General features: G+C 34.0%; 1 protein-coding gene across 2 annotated transcripts in view; it reads left to right on the top strand.

Moving 5' to 3' along the window:
- Nucleotides 1–25,726, top strand: part of tnc (tenectin) — a 74,365-nt gene extending 48,639 nt beyond the window's left edge. Inside the window, exons 3-12 of one of the 2 annotated variants that reach the window (XM_089225160.1) lie at nucleotides 2,986–3,098; nucleotides 10,589–10,648; nucleotides 11,632–11,835; nucleotides 11,911–12,032; nucleotides 12,124–12,271; nucleotides 12,391–12,669; nucleotides 12,800–17,974; nucleotides 18,105–20,259; nucleotides 20,746–21,105; nucleotides 24,252–25,726. In XM_089225160.1, the coding sequence (XP_089081286.1) occupies nucleotides 2,990–3,098; nucleotides 10,589–10,648; nucleotides 11,632–11,835; nucleotides 11,911–12,032; nucleotides 12,124–12,271; nucleotides 12,391–12,669; nucleotides 12,800–17,974; nucleotides 18,105–20,259; nucleotides 20,746–21,105; nucleotides 24,252–24,354 (8,715 nt within the window). In that variant the 5' untranslated portion in view covers nucleotides 2,986–2,989 and the 3' untranslated portion in view covers nucleotides 24,355–25,726. Of the gene's footprint in view, nucleotides 1–2,985; nucleotides 3,099–10,588; nucleotides 10,649–11,631; nucleotides 11,836–11,892; nucleotides 12,033–12,123; nucleotides 12,272–12,390; nucleotides 12,670–12,799; nucleotides 17,975–18,104; nucleotides 20,260–20,745; nucleotides 21,106–24,251 lie in introns of both variants that reach the window. The other variant, XM_089225159.1, reaches the window with a different exon arrangement.
- Nucleotides 25,727–26,397: the final 671 nt, after the last annotated feature.

Below are 26,397 nucleotides of genomic sequence, written 5' to 3'. Positions count from 1 at the left end.
CATATAAAAAAGCTATTTATTACGGCACATCTAACCTAATAAAAGTTGATAATATTATAAAAATATGTTTCTATTTATAGTACTGGAACATCTACGATCTCATGTCAATAACTATCGGTATTTTGTGCCTAGTGGGCATTGCAGCATCCATTCTAGACATTATGTATCGGGATGATGGGGATACGTTTTGGGGATAACCATGAAATTATAGGAAAACGCCCTAAACGGCGTTGTAATATACATCATACGCCTACGTGAAGAATTATTTACATAATAAGCTGAGACTGACTGCTATATATAGTATTGTATATCTACCACCTATATCGTTTTCCGTATGGCTTATAAGTTACGCCGATGACAGAAAATCTTAAATGATCCTAGAAGAAGCTTCCGAAAACGCCTTTAGTCATATCCACTCATATCAAATATCAATATTGCTAAAATTTGGATTAACAAATAACAATTTAAAACTGTAGGTAGTTTTATGTATCCGTAAAAAAAGATATAATCGATGTTGACTTTAATTGGCACGGCGGGTAATAATAATAAATCACAACCATAGAATAAAATGGTTTTGAGAAAAATTGGTCGTAAAATGTTTGGGTTCATATAGCCGTACAGTACGCACATCGCACATGTATTTATTATAATACTGCAAGCGAGGGACTTATGAATAAAAAAAAAAACAGTATATTATATCGTCTTGTTCGATAATACAAAATTATCTTTTACGTATAATTATACCTTATCAGACCTTATACGCATATTATTATAGTATTTCACACATGTAAATTTAATTTAAGTCGGATTGCAAACAGTGCGTCATAATAACATAAAATATACTACGGCGGAGGTTCCACTTCGGTTCCGGTATAAGACAAATATTGTAGCAAACGCATTATACGTCCTCACGGTTTACTATAATAATATGACGTATATAATAATGTAGTAATATTGTTCATCTCGTGCAGTCGTGCACCTATTCATAACATGTATATAAACATAATACATGTATGTAATGCCTATAAACTCTCGCGAAAAACGCTGCACGAACCGAGGACACGCGCAATTAAGTTTAAATTGAAAATACGCACACACGAATATCCAATTTTTTACTTCTTCCGTCAATACAATGTTGTTATTATTTTTCGTTATTATAGACTATAAAGTGTCGTCATCGCCTCCGTATTTATCTATGTATAATATAATATGCAACAATTATAAACAACACATGTGATGGCGAGAGTTTAAGGACCTCGGGTTGTCTCGAATCATTAAAAGTAGAAAAAAAATTATTATTATAATAAACGGACGCTGTACTACGTAGTTACGTACTATATAACATAATGAATAATATGCGAATGTATACGTTCTTAAAATATATATTGTATAGGTAATAGGTATACATAACGATATAAATAATATTAAGATCGTGCGCGGTACTTACCATTATTACATATTATTGTTTTTTTTTTTATGTTTTGCCTCCGGACGTCGATGTATTCACGGTTCACCATCGCGGTTACCTACCAGGTTTGAACGAGAATAATATCGTATCGCATAATATTATTATGATTTTTATTATTGAAATAGACCGTTGCCGATTGAATCGTCATCATTATATTTATATTATTATACCGCGTGCCCAACTGCGGCCGATTGAGAGTCTAGACAGCCCTACCGCAGGTCTTTTCGTGAATTCAAAATATTATTTATTACGTCCGCCGATTATGATATTATGTGTGCTGCGTTCCGACGTCTGAAATATAACGTACCAATTAACCTACATAATAATTTTGCTGAACATACTTTAAAACAATTTATATTTTAGCCTTGAGAATCAAAATTTAAAAAAAAAATTCAAGACAAACTGCTACATTGTCGATGGTAATTTTCAACAATCTCGAAAGCGCACTTGATTACAATAACCACACGTGCAAACGCTTTGGCTTAGATACTTGTATTATGCTCGTGCGTTAACTGTCCAGGCGATGTATAAACAGACCGGTTGAAATTAATCAAAATAACAGATGTAGGAATGCCGTAGGATATTTTTAAAAATGTCGTAAATACACCGAGCAGTAACACAGACTACAGTACCTAGTTATAATATTATGGTTATTAATTATTATTGATGAACTGAACTATTTTTGGGAAAATTGTGCTTTTAAAATTGTTGAAAATGTTGGAATAGACGAGGAAATACGTGGCGTATATTTTTATTATCGGTTCACTCCGATCAAACGTAATACGAGTATGACATAATATTATAATTCATAATAATAATAATGAGACGCTGGTCCCAATAACCGCGTACTTCACTATGATGTACATCATTATCGTCGCAACCATCGTATATTATGTATTAATATATTATGATATAAAAATAGATATAAACGGCCGTTAAACTCGTAGTGACTGGTTAGTCCGGTGTGTCCGCGAGACGTATAGTACACGTAATTCAATACCTATACATAGATGAAGGTACTTACCTCTGCTTACCTGCTCGCCATACTTGCGACCGGGCTTACAGTTTACACACACACACACACACACACCTGCTGCAGAACAGAGTTTCATACAGTCATGGCAGTCCGATACTGCAGCAGTCTCAACAACATATAATAATAATAATAATGGTAAGGTAACGGTATAGCCGGTAACCCGCGCCGATAGAAAAGCGCACCGCGTCTAACTTGGTAAGAGGTATATCATTAATCATTATATTTTATAAATCACGACCACGAAAATCGTTGAAAAATCTACATAATATCATACGATACATTACAATAAAACTCAAGAAATTTCTACGCGCGTGCGCATACCGCATATCCACCCCGGGGGACGTGCACATCGTTATTATCATCATCGTCGTATTCGTCGTCGTCATAGCGAGCTTGTATGCATAATTTAATGTTATGCACGATGTCGTTTTTTATTTGAAAATGTTTTTTTTTTATAATAAATTTTACATTTTTTTTCCAGGCCGATGCAACTAGATATGGCTCTGGGGAGTGCAGCTCCCACGAGCTTCCAACACCGCTGCGGGGTGACCACGGCTCTCATATTGGTCGTCTGCGTGGCACTAACAAAATCTGGTGAGTACCCACACCTTCACACCTTGTGTGATTTATTTATATAATATACGTATTATGTACAGCTCCTGTATTTTGTATCTAAAAAATGTGCTGTTTACTGATATTAATCTTTTCCCCTTAAATATAAAAAATAATACATATATTATATATACCTATAATACGATACAGCTCATCGTAACGAACCATGCGATTTCTTCGGTTTTTTTTTTTACATTTCAATAGACATCACAGTCGCATTTAAGGGATTAGCGTTGCTTTTTGTTGTGTGCTTTTCTCGGAACACTTATTCTTACTGAAACTACAAAGGATAGTAAACCATTAAAAGCTTTTTTCTTCAGGATTTAGTATAGTACCTAGTGTTTGTTTGTCACATCTGTTCGTATACCCACTCACACACAAAAATCACGGAAAACCATCTAAAAATCTATTGTTATCTCTGCAGCATGTGAGCATAAAATATACCAAAAATACTAAGCGTTTGTCCAAAGTTTAGTCAAACTATATGATGGCTTATATCTTTTATTAGGTATACTTGAATATCAGTATTTAGCTAGTAAAATGTATTTGCATAATACACAAAACCTTTTTTTATTACCATTAACATTTTTCTTCAAGTACAGTCTTACATGTTACAATCATATAATAATACTCCTATTTTTCATATTTCAATAATCTATTAATATATTGCGTTGGTTTTAAAAAGTCGGGCAATTAATATAATCCATAGATTTTTTGTTTTAAATAAATATTAATTTGAAAATTTGACTTTTTATAGGATTTTTAATACTATTTATTTCATACTCAGTACAAAATATTAGATTGATATAGACTATATAGATAATACATCGCATTTGATTGTTGTAACTTGTAGTTAAACTGAGGTGGAAAAAACCTGACAATAATATAAATACAAAAATAGGAACCAAACGTCCAAACTACATATGTATTATCAACAAAATATAACTTAAATTTTATGTTTTTGTTTATTAGTATAGGTATTAGGTATTATAGTTTTACTTTATTTAAAAAATATATAAATAATACTTTAAAGATTTCAAAGTCTGCGGTGTAAGCATATTTTGCTCATAACTTTTAATGAAGACATATTTTTAATTTCCACTTGTAATTTATACCTTACCAAAAATTAAAAGTACACAAATTGTTTATTCTCTCATAACGGTGTATATCTGTACGCACTGCAGAGGTCTAGTCGACTATATAAGTTATAGGTGACTACTTGCTCGTACTCTGTTGTCAGCCCGCGACGGATATAAATTATATTTACGACTCGTTTATCGAAGAGCGCGCGCCTGCCGCAGCCAAAGGCATTTTATTGTCGTGTCCGTTCGCACGGTCGTTTATTCGAAAAACAAACTCATCGGACGTTGCGTCAAATCAAAATCTCTCTGTCGTCTTAGCTTCCCCGGCCGTGCATGTGCCGCGATGAATTATTCAGCGAGCCGACAACTTCACCATTTGTATAATAAATATAATATAGTTATGTCGACGGCGGCGGCGACGGCGAATACTATCCGTAGCAGCAGCTGCGGCTGTGGCGAATGAGATTTAGCATTCAATCGCTTTGGCGGCGAAATGTGCGCCACAAGTTCGCCGCAAAGACGGACGCATAACATTAAAACGACCGCCGTCGTCGTGGAGGAGAGTAAAGGTCATGAGAGTTTAGAATTTACAGTGATGCGATTAAGGTGATTTGGAGGGTGTCATGGTGGGGTAGGATGCGCAAAATTCCCGCATCTCTCTATCTATGGACATATAATTTTCTTTTATGGTCCGACTAGGCTGCCACCGACGCGCCCGCCACCCATTGTTCCGCACACGGTTGTCGTATACGATAATATAAGTACTAGATAATAATATATTATAATATTATTGTATAAAGTATAAACCCTTTTCGTATATAAAGTGAAAAAAAAAATGTTTCGCCTTCGCCGTTCTGGGGGATGAGTAAAAAGTAGTAGTAGATTGTAGACTACAAAGACAGTCGAGTTATGTGGTATACTTACTTAACTTATATATATAATTGTGCAGCAGTAATACAAATCCACCATGAAAATATGTATCCCAGTATACCGATAGTTACCAGCCGTACAAGCTGTACACCGCCTTATATGCTCTTTACTACTCAATCGTGTTCGAGCTATTTATTTATAATAATATTCTGAGCCGATGTAAAATATATATAGCTTCAGAATTAATTAAACCCTGCAGTACTGTTTAGGCGTTGAGCCTTAAACATTTAATCGGCCGAAATGAAACGTCTTTATATTATATTATCCATTCATTATTGAGGTATATATTATATGCGTCGATGATGTTACGTCGTACATACTGCAAAGGCGGCACGACGCATCAGACACTTGACTGCAAAACCGCAATGCGTCTTTCACATACAGAACAATAATAATATATTTTACGAGACATCGGATGGTGTGAAGGACAGGCGATTACGTTGCCGATGCAACTGCACACAATGCGACCGTCCATTATAGTTGCAGCGAATACCCGCGGGGCACAATAATCGGACATCCATGAACTTGGCCGTAAAACGACGTTTCACGCACAGTTCACGATTGTTGCGCAATCGGTGCACTCTGCCGACTCTCGATCATCACCACACCGGTGGGCACACAACGTTCGTGCACGTTTCACACGTTATAACAATAATAATGATAATAATAATCTACGACGCAGCAAAATATGGCAACGAGTTTAAAAATATAACGAAAATAGCAAAACCTCTCTATATTACTATATTAGTGGCCATTTTCGTGCGATCCTGTTAAAATAAATACGCGAATTTGCATGTTAAACTTACACAGGCCAACGACAGTGGAATCGAGGATTTTTTATACCGTGGACAGACGACCGGAAAAACTAGATGCTTACAGTCCTGCGAATATAGCTGCAGCATGTTACTATACGAACACAATAAATTTTACAACCAATTGTATAGTCATTTTTAATATTATATAACTGTGAGAGGGTGGATAAGGTTAAATAATTACCACGACCAGCCAAAAACGGCAACTGAATGCTAAACAGCCGAACGCATACATTTTTCGTGAAAACCGCAGTACACATGCTGCATATGTCGACCCGATGTCTATATATAATAATTTACAATATAACGTCTTATTGATGTATACGCACAATATATACAATGTATATAGACTATCTAGGTCCAAAAACTACAACTTAATGCCAGTAAATAAAAAAAAAACTAATGCTCTATACAAAAAGGAATTGTATAACTACAGGAATGAAAATAAAAATTCAGATTTGGTTGTTTTTAATACTTGAACAATTAATAATAATAAATTATATTTAACTGTTGTAATTTCATACTATTAATGCGTTCTAATCGTATTAATTTTTTTCAGCTTTTTTACATATATATTATATAACTCTTTACCGTCAAGGTGCCAACACAAGCATGTTAAAGGTGGTAGATATTTTTATGAAAAAAAAAAATTAATTAATATTTTGCAGAACCGCAGTGTATACGATATCATTTAAAATCTGTGTTTGCCGTTTGGTGTCTATGGCGGTGGTGTTGAAGAGTGTTAGTATAAACAATGAAGCATATTATTATTATAATACTCTCATTATGTTACGAAATCACACCGGTCATCTCGTTTCCGTGGGGCGTTTCGCGTGTCTAATATTATACCTACATAATAAAAATAACTGTTCAGACGTCCACAATGATTACATTAATATAATTAGTAATAACGAGTGCGTGCGACGGAGTTAAAATAATAATGTATATGACCCGAATTATTATTATTATTATTATTATTATTATTATTATAACGTTTCGGAGGGAAAAATGGATGGACGATAATACCGAAAAACGCGTTATAGCTTGTGCGTATATTATAATGTCGTGAGAAAATCCGCCGCGGACGGAAGTGTGGCCCGTGATGGACCGTTATCATAGCACACAATAATATAGGTACCATTACAAACGCGTTTCCAGAATAAATTTCGCTATAATAATAATAATATTGTAAACGCGCCGGCGGACAGCGACGGTGTCGGACGACGATGGGCCGATGGGCGTCGAAAAACATGCGCATAGATCGCGCATCGTCGTCGTTGTGGGATAACGGACCGCGTGTGAGTTGTCCGTGGCACAGGATATTGTAACTACATGAGTACCTACCTGTTGAGCGGCGGCGGCGGCGGCGGCATAATATGATTTTAATAATGCGTTGTTGACCGACCAGAGTGTTGTTGTGGACACTAATGCAGGTTACAACACGCGACGAAACACTAAATGACGAAGATGAAGCGAAAAACAATACAAATAATATTATTGTCAAAACGGGATGTTGACGCATATACGGCACAGTACTAATAGCTAATAATATTGTATACTCAATAAATAATAACCATGCAGATTGATGCACTTAAAGTGTCTTATAACTGTGCACACATAACTGTTAAAATGACGTCGCACCCGTACGACTGTACGAGTTGTCTCTGTAGGCTTACACACGAATAGGATAGCAAATTTTCGTTCACTAGTTTCAATGGTGTGTTGTTATTTTTGATAATATAGAATGACCTTTAAATTCAAAGGTAAAATTATTATCATCTAGGGCCTACGTAGCTTACGTAGGATTTTATTGATTAGTTAGATAAGTTCGTGGCTACGTAAAATTAGCGACATTAACATGGCGTTTATTTTCACGATTGTTGTCGGCAAATATTTTGTAGAGCCTGTAACCGTAAAAAATATAAAAATCACCTCATGTGCTCCTTGGTAACAATATACCGCGAATCTAAATTAAAAATGATCTATGTGTGCCTACTTATCAATAAATCGGTATAATAACGTCCGTTTGTTTCGGTCCATTCGTGTAAAATATAATTACTGACGTACCAACCAAGTTCATTAACGCTTATATTTAAACGTCTCGGCCGGGACGACAAAAACCACACGTATCGACGTCTCGAGGAATTTGTGCATTCTCTCAGCCATATCGTGCTCGGAACCGTCAATTACCGCGGTCGTCGTATCTCATCTGCACCATTATACCTGTATGATTAGGTACAGGTGGTACAGCGGCTGTTATCGCGTGCAGTGTGTGCCTATCAGGAAATGCGAAATTCCACCGCATATGCAACAACCCGTCGAGTACATAACATTATTATAGACCTGCAGCGTTTCTCTCCACTCTCTCTCTCTCTCTCACTCTATTTCTCTCTGATTTATCCGTTTCTGTCGTAGTAAATCGTTATTATAATCATATTATTATATAACTAGGCATTCGTCTCTATTCCGAGACAACCGGTTCCACACCATTACGTTGTGTATAATAACAATAGTATACGTGTTTGTAAAAAATAAATAAAATTTACCGCCAATAAACTTCCAAGTATGCCTGCTGATGATGATCGTTTGTTTTACATCGCGGGACGACCCCGAACGCGGCGGCGGAGCGAGTGAAGGTGCCGTTAAATCTCGTCCGACAGCGTTGAATGTATATGATACTACATTATGATGAATATTACCTACACGTATATGCGTATTCTGCGTTGAAAATCCAACCGATTGTCCCACATCAGCTGGCCGCATGAACGATCGTCTTGAAAAATAAACGTGGCGCTGCAGATGTACAGTTATTAGAGAGATCTTCTAATGCGCGTATAAGCCGTCGATCACGTGATGGTCTGAATATCATAAGCTCGGCGACGGATCATGTAGGGAAGGGAACTGTGTGACATTAAACCTGCTATACGACCTATCGTCGGTATACCATTCGTGCCTCCAAGATCGATTCGATCGATCGAATTCCGTTTCCCATAAATCATTTATGTATACATAGCAATAACGATTATTGTCGCTACTCACGAACTCGTCGAATACAATATATACCTATGTATACCATATATAACCATAATAGTATATATGAAATGGTATGTGTACTTACGTAGAGGTGTGATTTGGAAGATTTGGTATGATATAGTGGTGCCTACAGTCTATACAATTGTATTCTACTATACACGGAACAGTATATGATATTATTTTCTACTTCCTTTTTGGGGTGGAGATGAAGGGAGATAAGTATAAAATTGTTCCAAGTTTTGCTAATTTTTAAACGTCGTTATACATACATTAACTTGTACTTATATATTATAAGTGGTATAAACATTTGAATAAAGAGATAATGTAAAAACTTAAAATAAATATTTTCCGTTTAACATTATTATTTAAAATTGTTATAAATTATAATATAAGATAGGTAATTATTATTTAGGTATTGTATTATTATTATTATTATTATCAGGTATTATTGTACAATTTATAATAATTGAAAATATATGTACTTATATTAGTATAAATTTGCTTTATTTATCGTTATTTGTTGTTATGGCAATGGTTTGAAAGAATATAATGTTTTTTCTGAAATTCTGGCATAAAATTTAAAAAAAATAAAAATAATAATAATTTGTGATATTTACATCGTAAATTTGACGCATATTTAATTAATTTAACTATTTGTTAAATTAATAATTAAGTTTATAAGCTAGTTGTAAAGATAATTTTGAAATTTTAATTCATCATAATTTAAATCCCGGCGACTAAGGCCATTAGCTGTTGTAGGGGTAAAGTTTTGGTACGGTAGGTTGTTTTTATTACGATTGTTATGTTTGTTACAGTAGGTAGCAAACATGTGTATGTGTGGCAAGGTTTTTAATTACTATGAACGCGGGTGGTTAGTTACCCATCCCGGAGCTAATAGCTGTAGCCGTTACTTAATATCATATTTAATTATTATATAAACTATATTATATTATATTATTTAGTATACTTAGTTATTATTATTTGAGTGACCGCAACTAGTATGTAACCTTTTTGATGGGTGACCGCAACTAGTACACACCGTTACTCCTAGTCGCATTCCGCGATTGGTAAAAGCCAACTCACCACGCCAAGCCACCTATCTCCATATTATTGTAATATCTATCATCAAAATTTACGAGGTTTACTGCCACGATATTATACCTACGACCATACGTTAAGTCTATATTTCACAACTCAAAAATCGTTAGGTTAGGTATTTGTTATTATTATAGACGCCTTGTTTGGGGGACCATTGTTGTGATGTGTGCAAACACGAGATCGCATTTAACGATATAAATGATTATTATTGTTGTTGTTATTGATATTATATCGCTGATGGCCTTCATTGTTTTTCCATAAAGGTATATATAATATATATTATGCACTGTTGTGTTATAGTTTTATTATTGCATACTCGAGAAGTAGGTATAGACTTAATCGTCGATAAATGCAATTATTTTTTTTTCCTATACAGATATCTACTTTATTATAACAACATTATTAAGCATAACTCTCGTTTAATAGTATTTTTTCCCACACATCACATGATGAACATCGCATAATCAAAAAAAATATTTACCTATCTAATAAAGAAAACGATTTTCAAATGTTTCAGCTCCGACGACTTACGATGAAATTGAAGCAAAACGGACAGACTTGGCGGACTATTTTAATGGTAAGAACCTTTTTATTACCTATTATTATTCTATTACAAGCCGGTGGATTAATTTTTTTTTCTACACCGAGGCGAATAGCTAACAACAACACGAGGTTGAAAAAGAATTCAAATAATATTAAACGTGTTCTTTTTCATTGACGGTTTAAAATTTTAAGCCACTATAGCGAAATAAAAATTTATTTCACAGTTCTTTTATGGTTGATAAGTGCAAAAACATAATTATGTCACACCAAAGATAATAAACGTTTAACTTAACGTCGTGATATATAATAGACAGATAACATATATATAACAGAAGATGTATATTCAGAAGAAGGCTGATCGGTTATGCAAAACACCTACACCGGTGTCAACGATTATACGTTGATGCGTATTTCAAATATTTACTTAGGATAAAAATACTATAAAGACAGATTATTTTATTTTATAAAAGGATAAGCATATTTAATCTTCAAATACAATTATATCAGTAAATTAAATCCCTGAAAATATTTTTTCAATGATTATTTTGTATTTTACATTGATTTGGAATATTTGGATACGCACTGGTAAGTTTTTTTTCATAGTTTTATTACTAACAAATATACAATACGATTATACACTCGAATTATTTATCTCCTGAAAGCTATGCTTGGGTCGGAGATATAAAGTTATAAATTAAACTTAAAACTCAAAAATTAAAAAATGTACAAATTATTGCACAGTTTTACAAAACAATATAAAAACAGCAAAAAATAATAGGATACAATATAAAAAGTTCAGGAATTTATAGTTATTATACTTATAACAAATACCAAAAAAATATAAGTAGTAATAACTAATATATAATCAAATCTTGAACTGGATTACGTTTCACAAGAAATATATACATATGGTTTTAATTAAATATTGAATAAGAGTTTATAATATTTCACTAGGTATTAAAACACACGATGTGAACAATTTTATTAGGTTTTTATGATATGTTTTTTTACGTTTAGACCCAAATGGCTGTTACTATAATTATCAACACTACGAAGAAGGTGACCGAATAGTGACCAACGAACCATGTTTGAACTGTACATGCCACAATAGAATGCTGATGTGCTACCTGAGAGTGTGTCCATTTTCAAAAGCAATTGGACAAGACTGTACGGTACAGAAATCACCGGATCAATGTTGTCCCACCATTTCTTGCCCAGAAGGTATGTTATTAAATATAAAAATAAAATTATCAATTCGTACATCAATAAGGCTCCCAGTTGGTTCGGATGTTACAGTGCCAGTACACCTGTTGACCAGTTCAACCACACCAACACCAACGACAACGACCGAAATTGGATGGCACGACAACTACGGGTGCATGATGGATGAAAACGAATTCTTTCCGGATGGGGCGCAAGTAAGTTTGGAATCTGTTATTGTTTCGTTGTCCTGTCTTATCCATAAAATCTGATTATAATATATTTGTCGTTATTCACATTTATAAATAGGTTCCTCCCAATCCAGAAAAGCCTTGTGAACTATGTTACTGTATTAGAAACCGAACAGCTTGCATCATGCAAGAGTGTACGTTACACGTGGAAGGCTGTCGGCCGGTATACCATGAAGGCGTTTGCTGTCCTGTTCGATACGATTGTGGTGAGTTAAGCGTAGTAATTTAGAAACTCACTATATAAAATACTATTTACATTTCATTATGTGAGCGCGTGTATGTTTCCTTAGCAGTAATATTAATCGTATCTTGAACGTTTATATAGATTATGAAAGTGAAAAATCTACAACATCGACACCACAAATCAATGGAGGACTAGTATTTTCCACTACTTCGGCGCCGTTTGATTGCCAAGTTAACGAAGAGACCTACCGAGATGGAGAGTCTATTGCTATGGTCTCAGAAAAGCCATGCGAACATTGTTATTGTATGAGAGGTGATATCGTATGTGCAGTTCAAGACTGTGGTGAACCACTCAGAGGAAAAGACTGCACACCGGAAACACCACCGGCTGGTCAATGTTGCCCAACTTCTTATCAATGTGGTATGTGATACATGCCTATAATATTTATTTATTTAATTTTAATGGTTGCACATATTTAAAAAAAAAAAAAAAACAATTTCAGAATTATCAGTGTATTTACTTGAGCGTATTTTTTAAATTTATTTTACAGCAAACGAAACAAACAGCTTGTATGACACAACAACGCTTCAATCGATTTCACTTAGTGATTCAGACGAAAACGAAGCTGAAAAATTCCCATTAAATGAAGATATATACAATAAATTAGGAGAAAACCAACCAACAAGCGAACAAGACAACGGAAATGATGTGGAGTCTGATGATACTCCAGGCAATCAAAATTCAGCAGGAGAAATGAATATATTACCAAATAGTGATGGTTCAAATAAATTAAACGAAGGCAATAAGCATGAAACTGCGAGTGTCACGTCAAATTCAACAAATCAGGAAAACTTTGTCAGTACAGAATCTGTACAACCTAATTATGATAGTACAGAAAAACCTGATACACCAACATTAGTCGACGAAACACAATCAATGAAATTACCGGAATCTGATCCTTCATCAAATGAAAACTCAATTTTTTCTACTACTCCAACTATTTCCAAGAAAAATGAACAAGAAAACAATAATAACGAAATTCCAGAAAAACCCGCAATTCAAGACAGTATTACAACAAATTTACCAGTTGCATCAGCGGATAATTCTGTAGATAGTGGTATACAGAGTTCAAACGTGCAAGATAATCCTCAAGAAGATATCACTACTGAAAATATTGCTGTATTTGAAAAAGAGATTGTTACAGCAAGTAATAACGATAAAAACTCAAACACTACGTCACAACCAGACAAAGCATCCATTGAAAATCAAAATCCTCCCAAAATAGAAAATCAAGACAGTGCTCACTCTGAAATTTTATCACCAACTGAAATCCCTAAAGTAGTAAACGAATCCACTGAACAAAATAAACCAATACTGGACAGTATTTCAGGAACTAAAAACCAACCAGAATCAGATAATAAACCTATACACCAAAATACCAAAGACAGTCCTCAGTCAGAAAATGTATCTTCAACTGAAATTTTGAAAGTAGAAAATGAACCTACTGAACAAAATAAACCAGTAGTAGATAGTACTTCGGGATCTGAAAATAAACCAGAATCTGATACTACGCCAATAGAACAAATAAATCAAGATAGTCCTCAGTCAGAGAACGTGTCTCCAACTGAAGTTTCTGAAGTAGAAAATGAATCTACTGAACAGAGCAAGCCATTAGTGGACAGTAGCACGGTAGCTGAAAACCAATCAGAACCTGATACGACACCTGTAGAACAAAATAATAATGATAGTCCTCAGTCAGAGAATGTGTTCCCAACTGATGTTCCTAAAGTAGAAAACGAAACTACTGAACAAAATAACCCAATACTTGATAGTATTTCAGGAACTGAAAACCAACCAGAATCTGATAAAACATCTATTGACCAAAATAAACAGGATAGTCCTCAGTCAGAGAATGTATTTTCAACAGAAATTCCCGAAGTAGAAAACGAGCCTACCGAACAAAACAAACCAGTAGTGGACAGTACTTCAGGATCTGTAAACCAACCAGAATCTGATAAAACATCTGTTGACCAAAATAAACAGGATAGTCCTCAGTCAGAGAATGTACTTTCAACAGAAATTCCCGAAGTAGAAAACGAGCCTACTGAACAAAACAAACCAGTAGTGGACAGTACTTCAGGATCTGTAAACCAACCAGAATCTGATAAAACATCTGTTGACCAAAATAAACAGGATAGTCCTCAGTCAGAGAAAATATCTCCAACTGAAATTCCCAAAGTAGAAAACGAGCCAACTGAACAAAACAAACCAGTAGTGGACAGTACTTCAGGATCTGCAAACCAACCAGAATCTGATAAAACATCTGTTGATCAAAATAATCAGGATAGTCCTCAGTCAGAGAATGTATTTTCAACAGAAATTCCCAAAGTAGAAAACGAGCCTACTGAACAAAATAAACCAGTTGTGGTCAGTACTTCAGGATTTGCAAACCAACCAGAATCTGATAAGCTACCTCAAGAACAATTAAACCAAGATAGTCCTCAGTCAGTGAAAGTATCTCCAACTGAAATTCCCAAAGTAGAAAACGAGCCTACTGAACAAAACAAACCAGTAGTGGACAGTACTTCAGGATCTGTAAACCAACCAGAATCTGATAAAACATCTGTTGACCAAAATAAACAGGATAGTCCTCAGTCAGAGAATGTGTTTCCAACTGATGTTCCTAAAGTAGAAAACGAAACTACTGAACAATATAACCCAATACTGGGCAGTATTTCAGGAACTGAAAACCAACCAGAATCTGATAAGCTACCTCAAGAACAATTAAACCAAGATAGTCCTCAGTCAGAGAAAATATCTCCAACTGAAATTCCCAAAGTAGAAAACGAGCCAACTGAACAAAACAAACCAGTAGTAGACAGTACTTCAGGATCTGCAAACCAACCAGAATCTGATAAAACATCTGTCGACCAAAATAAACAGGATAATCCTCAGTCAGAGAATGTGTTTCCAACTGATATCCCTAACGTAGAAAATGAAACTACTGAACAAAATAACCCATTACTGGGCAGTATTTCAGGAATTGAAAACCAACCAGAATCTGATAATCTACCTCAAGAACAATTAAACCAAGTTAGTCCTCAGTCAGAAAAAATATCTCCAACTGAAATTCCCAAAGTAGAAAACGAGCCAACTGAACAAAATAAACCATTATTGGACAGTAGTGCGGGAGCTGAAAAGCAACCAGAATCTGATAAGCTATCTGAAGAACAAATTAACAAAGATAGTCCTCAGTCAGAGAATATATCTCCAACTGATATCCCTAACGTTGTAAACGAACCCACTGAACAATATAAACCACAAGTGGATAATAATCTGGGAGGACAAAATCAACCGGAATCGGATAAGCTACCTCAAGAACAATTAAACCAAGATAGTCCTCAGTCAGAGAACGTATTTTCAACGGAAATTCCTGAAGTAGAAAATGAACCGACTGAACAAAATAAACCATTATTGGACAGTAGTGCGGGAGCTGAAAAGCAACCAGAATCTGATAAGCTATCTGAAGAACAAATCAACCAAGATAGTCCTCAGTCAGAGAATATATCTCCAACGGATGTTCCTAAAATAGAAAACGAAACTATACAACCAGTAGCACCAGTAGCTTCAGAAAATGATGCAGCAACAGTACAACCAAACGAAGATAATAATATATTTGTCGTGTCACCAACATCACCACCATTATTCTCTGATAATCTAGTTAAAGGTGACGGTTCTACTTCAATAACCAATAAAAACGATAACAGTGATAAATATTCTTCGACACAAAATAACGAAGACAAGACTGTTGAAGTCCCAAAACCATCAGCTGATGACAAAACATCACTTACTGATACCACCGATAAGACCAACATATTACTATCAAGTCACACTGTTTCAGTTACAGAAGTCCAAAACGTGGTGCCACAAGCAAATTATGAAAATAATAAAAATGCAATAAACATTAAGCCAGTAGATAACAAAGTGAACAATGATATAGTAACAGATAGTCCGGTTAATCCTAACGAAAAATTACCTATCGATGCTGAACATAACGATAACAAATTTGGATCAAACAGTCCGGTGAGTTTGGAACCAACCGTTACGACAACGTCTGGAATAAATTATGATTTCAACACGGAAGTAACAAATCATGGTGTATCGGTAGATGATTTTCCATCTCATGAAAATCAACCAATTGACGGCCATTCAGGAGAAGAGTACGAAAGCTCATTTAATGCTGATACGGGAGACCACCAAATTGTACATCAAACTTCGACTGAATCAGAGGCGTCGACAAATAAATATCCATCATCTTCTGACGAACACGCGACTGATTTTACCACTTATTCACCACAACTACAAATAGCTGATAATAATATTCCTGCAAATCCTCAAGTTATTAATCCTAGTGCACCAATAACAACACAAGACGAAACGAAAACACCAAACGACTTGACGGCAAACGGTTCACTAGATCAATCTTCCGATAGTTATATACCAACCGAAATAAACGGAGTACAAAATTCTGAAGCACCAACTGAATCGCCTGTATTGTATGATAATAATGGCGAACAATCTATTCCTACGCAAGCCCCAGAACAAAACAATGAATATGAAAACGTCACTCCTCACAAACAATCACAAGACGAGGATGTCAACAAGATTGTAGATCAAACAGCAGTGTACCCAGATACTCCCTTAGATAATAAAAATTATTTGGCCACGAGCATTATACCAAATCATAATAATGTGGGTAATGTTACTCCTTCTTCGGATAAAATAGAAACTGGTTTAAATTTACAAATATCCAATGGAAAACCAGTTAAAGATACAAATGAAGACATTTCAATCGGAAGTGCAACTATTCAAACGATTTCAGGAAATGTAGATAATACAGACAATTCAATAACAACAAATAGCTATGCTGATGTAGTACAATCTACAGATTCACCTACAAGTCAACAAATGATTGAAAACGTTTCACAGGTAAATCCATCGAATGTTGTTGAAACAAACGTAAACAGTGATCGACCTGAAAATGTTGTATCACAAATAACCTCTAATGAAGCATCAACTCAGTACAGTGTGAGTGATGATTCAACGAATAGCCCTATCCAAGAATCTCCAAATATTAATATTATCAACGATGTGGAGGCGAGTACTAATGTACCATATAAGCCAGAAGGTCCTAATGAAATAAATCAAGATTCAAATACTGAAACTGAATTATATGCAACTCAGTCACCTACAGAAAAAAATATATTAAACATCAACCCTACTGTTGATGGAAAACCATCCGAAACCCCGCAGAATGCTCATACGCCATTCGTATCAAAAACGCCTGATTACATTATAGATATAACAACATCAGGTTATAGTGAATCATCGAATCCCCAGGAACCGAACATAACGAACGAACCAGTTGATTCTGTAAATGAAGTAACGACATATAGTGTTGACAAAAATAATGACGCGGTAACAGAACAATATGAAAACGTACAACCAGGAGTTCCAGGAGAGGGAAGCTGTTTGATCGATTTTGTGACTTATGCACATAAAGCTGAAGTTCCAAAATCTAATCCATGTCATGAAAAATGCGAGTGTTTAAATAGTATAGTCACTTGTACTTCTGTAAACTGCCCACCTGCACCACCTCAACATAGAAATTGTATACCTTTACACCCAGGAAACGAATCGTGGTGTTGCCCAACATATATGTGTGGTAAGCAATTAAATGACAATATATATAATTTTTTATGTGTTCGATTTGTTTAAATATTTTGAGCATCATCAAACTGAATTATACAATATTAGTTATAAATAAAATTTACCTTATCATTTTTATTTTACAGAAGGAGGCATAGAAGGAATGTTATTTGATAGTCATAATCAACTTGGTTCTCCTCAATTAATATCCACTGTGATATTAGAAGATAAGCCTGGTGAAGTAAATGATGAAAAAACGCATACTGACGAGGAAATTTCAAGCACTTCCAATCCTCAAATTTCACAAGAATACAACACATTAGCACCATCACAATTGGATTCGAACTCTAATATAAATTCTGAAGATAGTGTTAGTGTGACCGAAGTTTCAGAACATACTGAAATCCCATATAAACCTATGGAAGATGTTGTATCTACAGATAGTGAAAAGGATGCACCAGTAACAACTATTTATTCTGAAACAATAGACAACGAAAAACCTGTAAGTAGTAATCCGTCATTGGAAAACGAAACACCAGTCGATAGTGATAAACCAGAAGAATATGAAAAACTGGAAGAAAACATTAAACCAACTGAAAGTGATCATCTAACAGAAAATAATAAACCGACTGAAATCAATCATCCAATTAAAAACCAAAACCCAACGGAAAATTCTGAGGACGATTCTACAACGATATCTTACGTAACCGATGACGTATCAGTGACGAATAAACCAGAGACAATAAATAATATTGAAAAACAGAATTTATTAATCAACACGATTAACGAATCCCAAGACCTAGTACCGTCGACCCAATTACCTGAGAACTATGAACCTGCAGTAACAAATGTAATTCCTACAAGTGATCAAAATAGACCAGAGCAAAACTCCGAATCCGACATATCGATAACCGCCACTACATATAAGCCTGGCGATTCTGCTTTAGATCAACAACAAGTGAATACTGATAATAAAGCAAGCGAAGTAGATAATAATCCGTCCACCAATGAAGATTCCAACATGAAACCCGTCGACGGAGTAATTGATTTGTCCGTGAGTGAAATTAATCCTTTAGAAGTAGGAACTCAAGTACCCACGGTTGTAGCAGACGAAAAACCTATGATTTCTGATAATAACGTCGGTAGTTTGAGACCAACAAGTATCGATGATATCATTTCGTCGGTTTACTTGGTTAAGGACGCAGTTAAAAACTCGTTAGAAACATCATCGAAACCTACTGAAACCTCGGACCAACCCATTGGATTATTCGAAGACAACAATCAACCAACAATCGTGCCAGAAAATTCTCCACAGGATCAATACAATAACGAACCTCAAACGACTGTGAGTAGTGTTAATGCTCCGCCAGAATCACAACAAACAGATGTAGTGAACGAAATGTCACCAGAAATCCCCTCAGCTACGACGGGATCAAACGTTTTGCCATCTTTCGAAAACACCGCTGATGGAGTAGTGGAAGCTACCCAAATTCCAAACATTTCGCCACAGTCTGAAGTAAATTTTGCCAACCAAGAAGTATCGACCGATTTACCTTCTAAGTATCCTCTAGTTGAAACGGCAGTTGACGATAGTAAAACTCCGATAAAATCTCCGACAACGCAACACTTGCCGAGTTCCGGTGAGCAGGACTTGACAAACGATAACGAACCGGAATCTCCTATCGATTCAATTCTTCCCCATAGTCAGAACGCTGCTAAACCAATTATCAACTCACCGGAAATAGCTGTGGTGCTCAATGACAACAAAACGCTCGAGATCAGTTCACCATCGTCTGAACATCATGAGGGGCCTGTGGAAGACACAGCTGCAGTAGACAAGCCTGTCGCAGAAATGAAACCAGATGACGCGAATAGTCAGAATACACCCGATTTGGATGTGCCAGCGGAAGTTCCATCACAAGTAGCGGTGACCGGTCGGCCAGAAGCCAATACTCCAGACGACAATGACAATAGGTTCAGCGAACTAAGCAGTTCATCGTTCCGTCCACCTAACCAAGGAGGAAACGTCAATAGCCACTTTAATGGAAATCCTCGGCCGGAAACCGTTGGTGCTGTACACATACCTCTTGACACGGAACTATCTGCGTTCAACCCTTCTACAAACGCTCCGCTTGCAACTTACCCCCAGAAGCCTTCGCACACACCAATTCCGCAGTCTACGTGGACTCAAAAACCATTCTACCAAGAATCTACCTCCGAAGCGCCATCACAACCAGATCAAGGTTTCCCCGACGAGTACGACGATGATAACGATGCATCTTACGGGTCAGGTACATGCAGGTAAGTCATGACTTTTAATTTTCTTATAATTCAATTTATTAGCAAGAAATACTATTCAATGACTGTGTTGTAGTCGAATGACCATTTATAATTTATTATAATCATTAAATCTCAAATATACAACACAATAATTCATTCGAAATTGATTTTTTCTACCATTTACTTATTTGTATCTATTTAATTATTTCTACTTTTTGAGATACTTCGTTATTGATTTTTGCTTTTGTTGACATTTTGATAGTAATTACTTTTCTTTGTTAATTTTTTTCTTGTTTAAAATATTTAATAAATCCTATAAAATTAATTCTTAGTATCAACATCTGACATTTATAAAATAGAAGGGATAGTAAAAATAAATAAGCATAGGGGCGTGAAAATTATTCCGAATGCGTTTTCGAGTTACGCACATTGATTGATATCGACTTTTAAAAAAAGTTAAATATATATTTATACATACTAATGGTATTTAAAAAATTATTGAAACAGATACAGTGGCAAGATATACGTGTCTGCCCAGCAAGTACCCAGGGACGACCCGTGCGATTTCTGTTTCTGTTTCCGAGGCGACATAATTTGCCTGCAACAGAGCTGCCCGCCGCCAATATTTGGGTGTTACCAAGAGAACATACAAGGTTTCTGTTGTCCACGTTACGAGTGTCCGGTGGCCCAGGCTACGTCCGTTAACGTGACCACGTCTACCACTTCAACCACGACCGTAGTGCCACCACATTTCTTCGCCAACGCTTACCGAGGGGCGGCCAGGCGTACCGGGTGCCTTATCCATGGACACGCTTACCGAGTGGGTGAAGACGTGGGAATAGCTTCTGGTCCTTGTCTCGAGTGCATGTGAGTACCTATATCTAAATACAAATAGGTCAAATATTTCCGTTTTCGTCATCTTGACATATGCTAAAAATTATTGGAGTGAGTCTAAATAAAATAATATTGATATTATTTATATGGTATGATAATAGTATAATACCTACATTACTGTTGACAGACTGCATGGTTTAAAAAAATTTTAAAAATACATATCGTTTCTGAAAATTTTTGAATAACAATTTATTTTCTGAGACAAGGCATCGTTTATAACATCTGTGTGTTTTGTTAGTGTGTGTAAACCATTTTCGTCTAACCTGTGACACAAATATTCAATTGACTTTTGCATAAATTTGCATTTATTCAACTTTACTCTTAAACCTGCATTTGACAATACATTTAGTAATTTGTCTAAACGAGCATTGTGCTTTGTGATAGTGGAACCTGCAACAATAATGTCATCTTGGAATATACCTATGCCTCAAGACCTGCTGTGGAAGTTTCCATAGCTTTTTGAAACTCCCCTGCTGGCGACTTTATTCCAAAAGGGTTACGTGTATAGCTAAATAAATCTTTATGTGTGTTATTAGTGGTATATTAGCGATCAAATTGTTTAATAACCATTTGTTGGTATGCGTCTTTTAAATCTATTTTCGAAAAATATTTTGAACCACTAATATTTGCATATGAATGTTCTATTTTTGGAAGAGGGTATTCAGTCTCTTCTAATACCGGATTTATTGTTATTTTATAATCGCCGCAAATTCTAACCGTGCCGTCTGGTTTTAATATTGGTACTATTGGAGTTGCCCATTCGCTGTGGTCGATGTATTATCAGACTTTTGACTTTTCTTCCCCTCACTCTTGGTTTATATTTCTGCACGTTTTCTTGGTAATAGAACCTGCGTATTAGTAAGTCATGAAATAAATATGATTGGTTATAATTTTATAGTTCATATGTACAGGGTGTTCCAAATTTCATGTGACAGCAGATTTCAGCATGATATATTTAAATTAGGGAAAAATTACCTATGTGAAAACCTTTTTGAATTATATAATCTATACTAATTTGATTTTAAATATTTTTTTTATTAATTAGGATGGGTAGTTTTGAGGGGTAACTTTTAAACTTCAAATGGAAACCATATTTTTAAAATATGATTCGTGTTCAGATTAATTTTTAATGGATTTTGACGAGTTGTTTACATTAATGTGTTAATAATTGAAGGAACTATGGACATCTGAATATTGCCGTTAATTTATAAAATGTCAACAGTAAATAGTATTAAAAGTGCTACCGTTGTACGACCTTAATAATCTGGGTATCGAATTATCAATTTTTTACAGTATACAGTAGTCAGTACGGAACGTATATGGTATATCCGTATATCGTTTTATATTATAACCAATTACAGATTATTTTTATTTATGATGCAATTGCATTTCTTATCTAAGAAACGAAGAGTTTAGAATTTTAGATTTTAATATCATGTTCAATCCACGGTCCAAGACTGTGCCGACTGTGATATAATCTAAGACCGCGATAATAGTGTTTTGTGATATCAAATTATTTTATCCATGATAATATTATAATATTTTATAATCTTAAAATTATTTAATGTTTTCAAAATACTAAAATATTAGCTAGTGCCAATTACCCGTTATTCGTTAACGAATTAATTTGATGAATTAAAATACCACTGAAAAACTTGTAGTTATTAAATTAATAAAAGAAAAAAATTCTAACATGTGGTTGTTTGTTGATAATCCGATAATTGATAACACTTGTCACTTCTTACCTTAGAGTAATAAAACTTATTTATAATTATTATTATTATTATTATTGTTCTTACTTTATAATTTTTATATGTCAGTTAAAAACTTAAAACTTAAAAATTAAATTAAAATTAATTTCTAATTATTTCATTATTTCAATCAAGTTGATAATTTTAAGTTATTATAGTTAGTGCGTTTGAATTATTGTCAACTGGTTATCGTCAAGAAATATTTGCATTTGTTTTAAACTGACTAAGGTACTTTATACCTCTCGTTTTTATCATAGAAAAATTATATTTTTATTCATCACCATCATTATTTAAAATTTGAGAATATGTATAGTTTAATTATCTATCAATTTGTAAATACCTTCAATGTCATATTAAATTATGTTAGTATAATAATTTACTAACGCAAGATAGATAATATCTACTTATAATATGTACTTATTATTGTATTTTGGTTTTTTCCCAAACTGAAAAATTTCTTTCATTCGTGGCCTGGGGCCTTAGGTAGTCACCTAGGTACTATAAATATCTTGCGTTCTGGCCAAAAAGGTGCTAAATAATATGACACTGAATACAATAATCATGTTTAATTATATTGGTAATTGGTATGTCATCATAGAATGCTTAATCCAGTTTTATATTCTGAGTGGTAATGTTAATACATTTATTGATAATATATAGGCTATAGGTAGTCCTATACATTATATTATATTACAATATACAATTTTATACCACTAGATAAGATATTGATATAACCCTAATATTTATTGGGGATTTTGAAGACTAACGATTCTTTACATTTCAACTTATAATCTTATTTAATGGAATTTTTAAATTCTTGAAATGTAGATGACACCTTGTTAGATTTTTAATGGAAGATTTACTTATTTTACATATAATATTACCCACTATTAATTTTACTGGAGATGATTCATATTCTTCTATTGTAAGTCATATATATATATATCATACCTATCTAATATTTCAAATTTTAAATTAGCTTTATTATCTCAATTCAATGTGTATTCTTTGTTTATTTAATCTTTATTTAGCCCATTGATTTAAATTAAAATTGTTATTGGATATGATCCATTTTCTTAGTTTGAATTTTGACAACATATTATGTAAAAATCACGAAAATTCGTAAATTATTTTATGCTAGAAATTCATAAAAAATGTTTTCTTTTTACATCTAAGATTTGAAAATGTTTAATAATCTATAATATATCTTACACAGATAAACCGTCTACGCTCAGAATCGTTTTTCGTATACAATGATATATAATATCATTGGATTCAAATTTAATTCCATCCATTACTAACCCACTTGTAACCTACTGTACAGCAAAGCGACATCCATGACTTACCCGCTTTATTTTGGTATTGCAGATGCGGTGCCGACGGCAAAATGAAATGCGATCCTAAGCCTTGCAGTCCAGAGCCTTTGCTTAGAAAAATGATGGCCGAAGCGATCGACCAAAAGAGGAGATGAATAAGAAGGAAAAAAAATTCAACGAAAAAGTGCCAAATACCACAGTTAACGATAATTTGAGCAACAAGAACCAAAAGTAGACGACCGTCAATTTTTTTATTTTACCTTTTTACTATTTTTTCTAATTTTTAACTACATCGCGCGAAATGTCCACTTTCACGGCATTACGTTGCTTAAAACATAAATACCATCATCACATAACGACGAAAAAACAAAAGACAAACATGGTATGCCATCGTGAAAACATTGGAGACTGGTTCTAATGAGTATTTTATATTTATTACTTTTAGTTTATTTGAAAAAAATAGGTTAGTTATTTATTGTAGTAAGACACTAAGTCTAGAAAGAACGTTATATGTTTACATCGAATTTTTTCCAAGCGGATTTACGCAACTGAATTTAATTTAATTTAATAATACGATTAGAAAATTAGTAAACATAACTATCCATATATGTAGGTAGTATAAATAATATAATTATCGGCATAAAGGTTTGCGATACGCACCGCATTTGCATTTTTATATAACTTTTATATTCTTTTTTACATTGGATATTATAACCGTCCAGACATAATGAATTCCGAATATTTTTTTAAACATTTATTTTATATTGTGCATAACACGCACCACACACCGTTTCCATTCACTCGTAATTTTTTAAGAATTAGGTATAAAACTACGAAATGATCCAGCCAATTTTACTATATAATATATGATATTGTATATACTCGTATTATTTCGTTTTAACTAAGCCCGATCCAGTGCTCATATGCTTTCCCAGATGAAACGCAACGAAATTTATTATTATTATTATTGTAACGTCGGATTTTTATCTGAGTAGTTTAACAGGCAGAAGTCAATATATCTACTCAAATGAATAGTGTGCATTTTGCATCACAAATATATTTGAAAAGCTTATAAATAAATTTGATAAACTTAAAGTTTAAGAATGCGTCTTACGTCTTCTGCCTCTCGAACACACAGATAAACATGCTGCGCGGATAACATGTAAATATATTGTTCATAAGCTTAAATATACATTATTATACTTATAATGATTAAAAATTAATATTATAACTAGGCCAAACAAATTGTCTACTTAATATAATTAATGAATTTATTTAAAATAATGTTTTGCCAATAAACTAGGTACCTATATATTATAAAATTAGCAAAAATATTATATTTCGATTCTGTTTAAATTTAATATTGTACTTTTATACATAGCATATTGTGTGTTTTATTGTGAATATTTTTTTTTTTTTTACTGACGTTTTTGTGATACGAGATTATAATATTAATTAATTAATATTACCTACTAAATGTATTATTTTCTTTAAAAAAAAAATATATTTCTAACGCATTGTACTTTATTTCAAGGCTGGGCAAGTTAGTAATTTTTTTTTAACTCAGTTAAGTTAAGTTAAATGTTTTTTGTTCAATTAAATTAAATGTTAAGTTAACATATTTTTAATACATCAATCAAGTTTAAAGTTAAGTTAACAAATTTTGTTAACTTAACTTAACTTCAATTAATAAGCCAAATTAATAAAAAAAAAAAAATGCATTGAAAAGGTTTAAAATAAGTGAAAATCACAAATGTAGTTGAATAAACCACTATTTATAGGTAGGTAAGTATTTTTGTAATAAAATGGTTACAGTTCATGATAATCGACAATCATAAAAATTATAAAATCAGATATTAATAAATATTAAGTAATAATAATAATAATAATAATAATTAATGAGTACCTAACAAGCCTGGTATTATTAAACCGGATTCCCACGACTGGTGTACTTGGCCAATATTTGGCACTGGTGGTTACTTGCCATGCCGTCGGATCGCCATACTTGTACAATTATTTGTCACTGGTGTCGTTCCCGGCGATTGTCGGTAAATGTGACACAAGTCAAAGGAACGGCCAATATACTTGTACTATTGATCCCACGACCGGTTCGTATAACAGCCAGCAATGGGAACAGACAACAGGTGTACTTGGTTACTTGCACTATTGCTCCGGTATTGGCGTACTTGTCAAGTACG

Source organism: Diuraphis noxia, unplaced genomic scaffold (assembly GCF_037042655.1).
Source record: "Diuraphis noxia isolate RWA-SAM2 unplaced genomic scaffold, SU_Dnox_SAM2 contig0004, whole genome shotgun sequence".
Classification (NCBI taxonomy): Eukaryota; Metazoa; Arthropoda; class Insecta; order Hemiptera; family Aphididae; genus Diuraphis; species Diuraphis noxia.
This window is presented reverse-complemented; position numbering and strand designations above follow the sequence as displayed.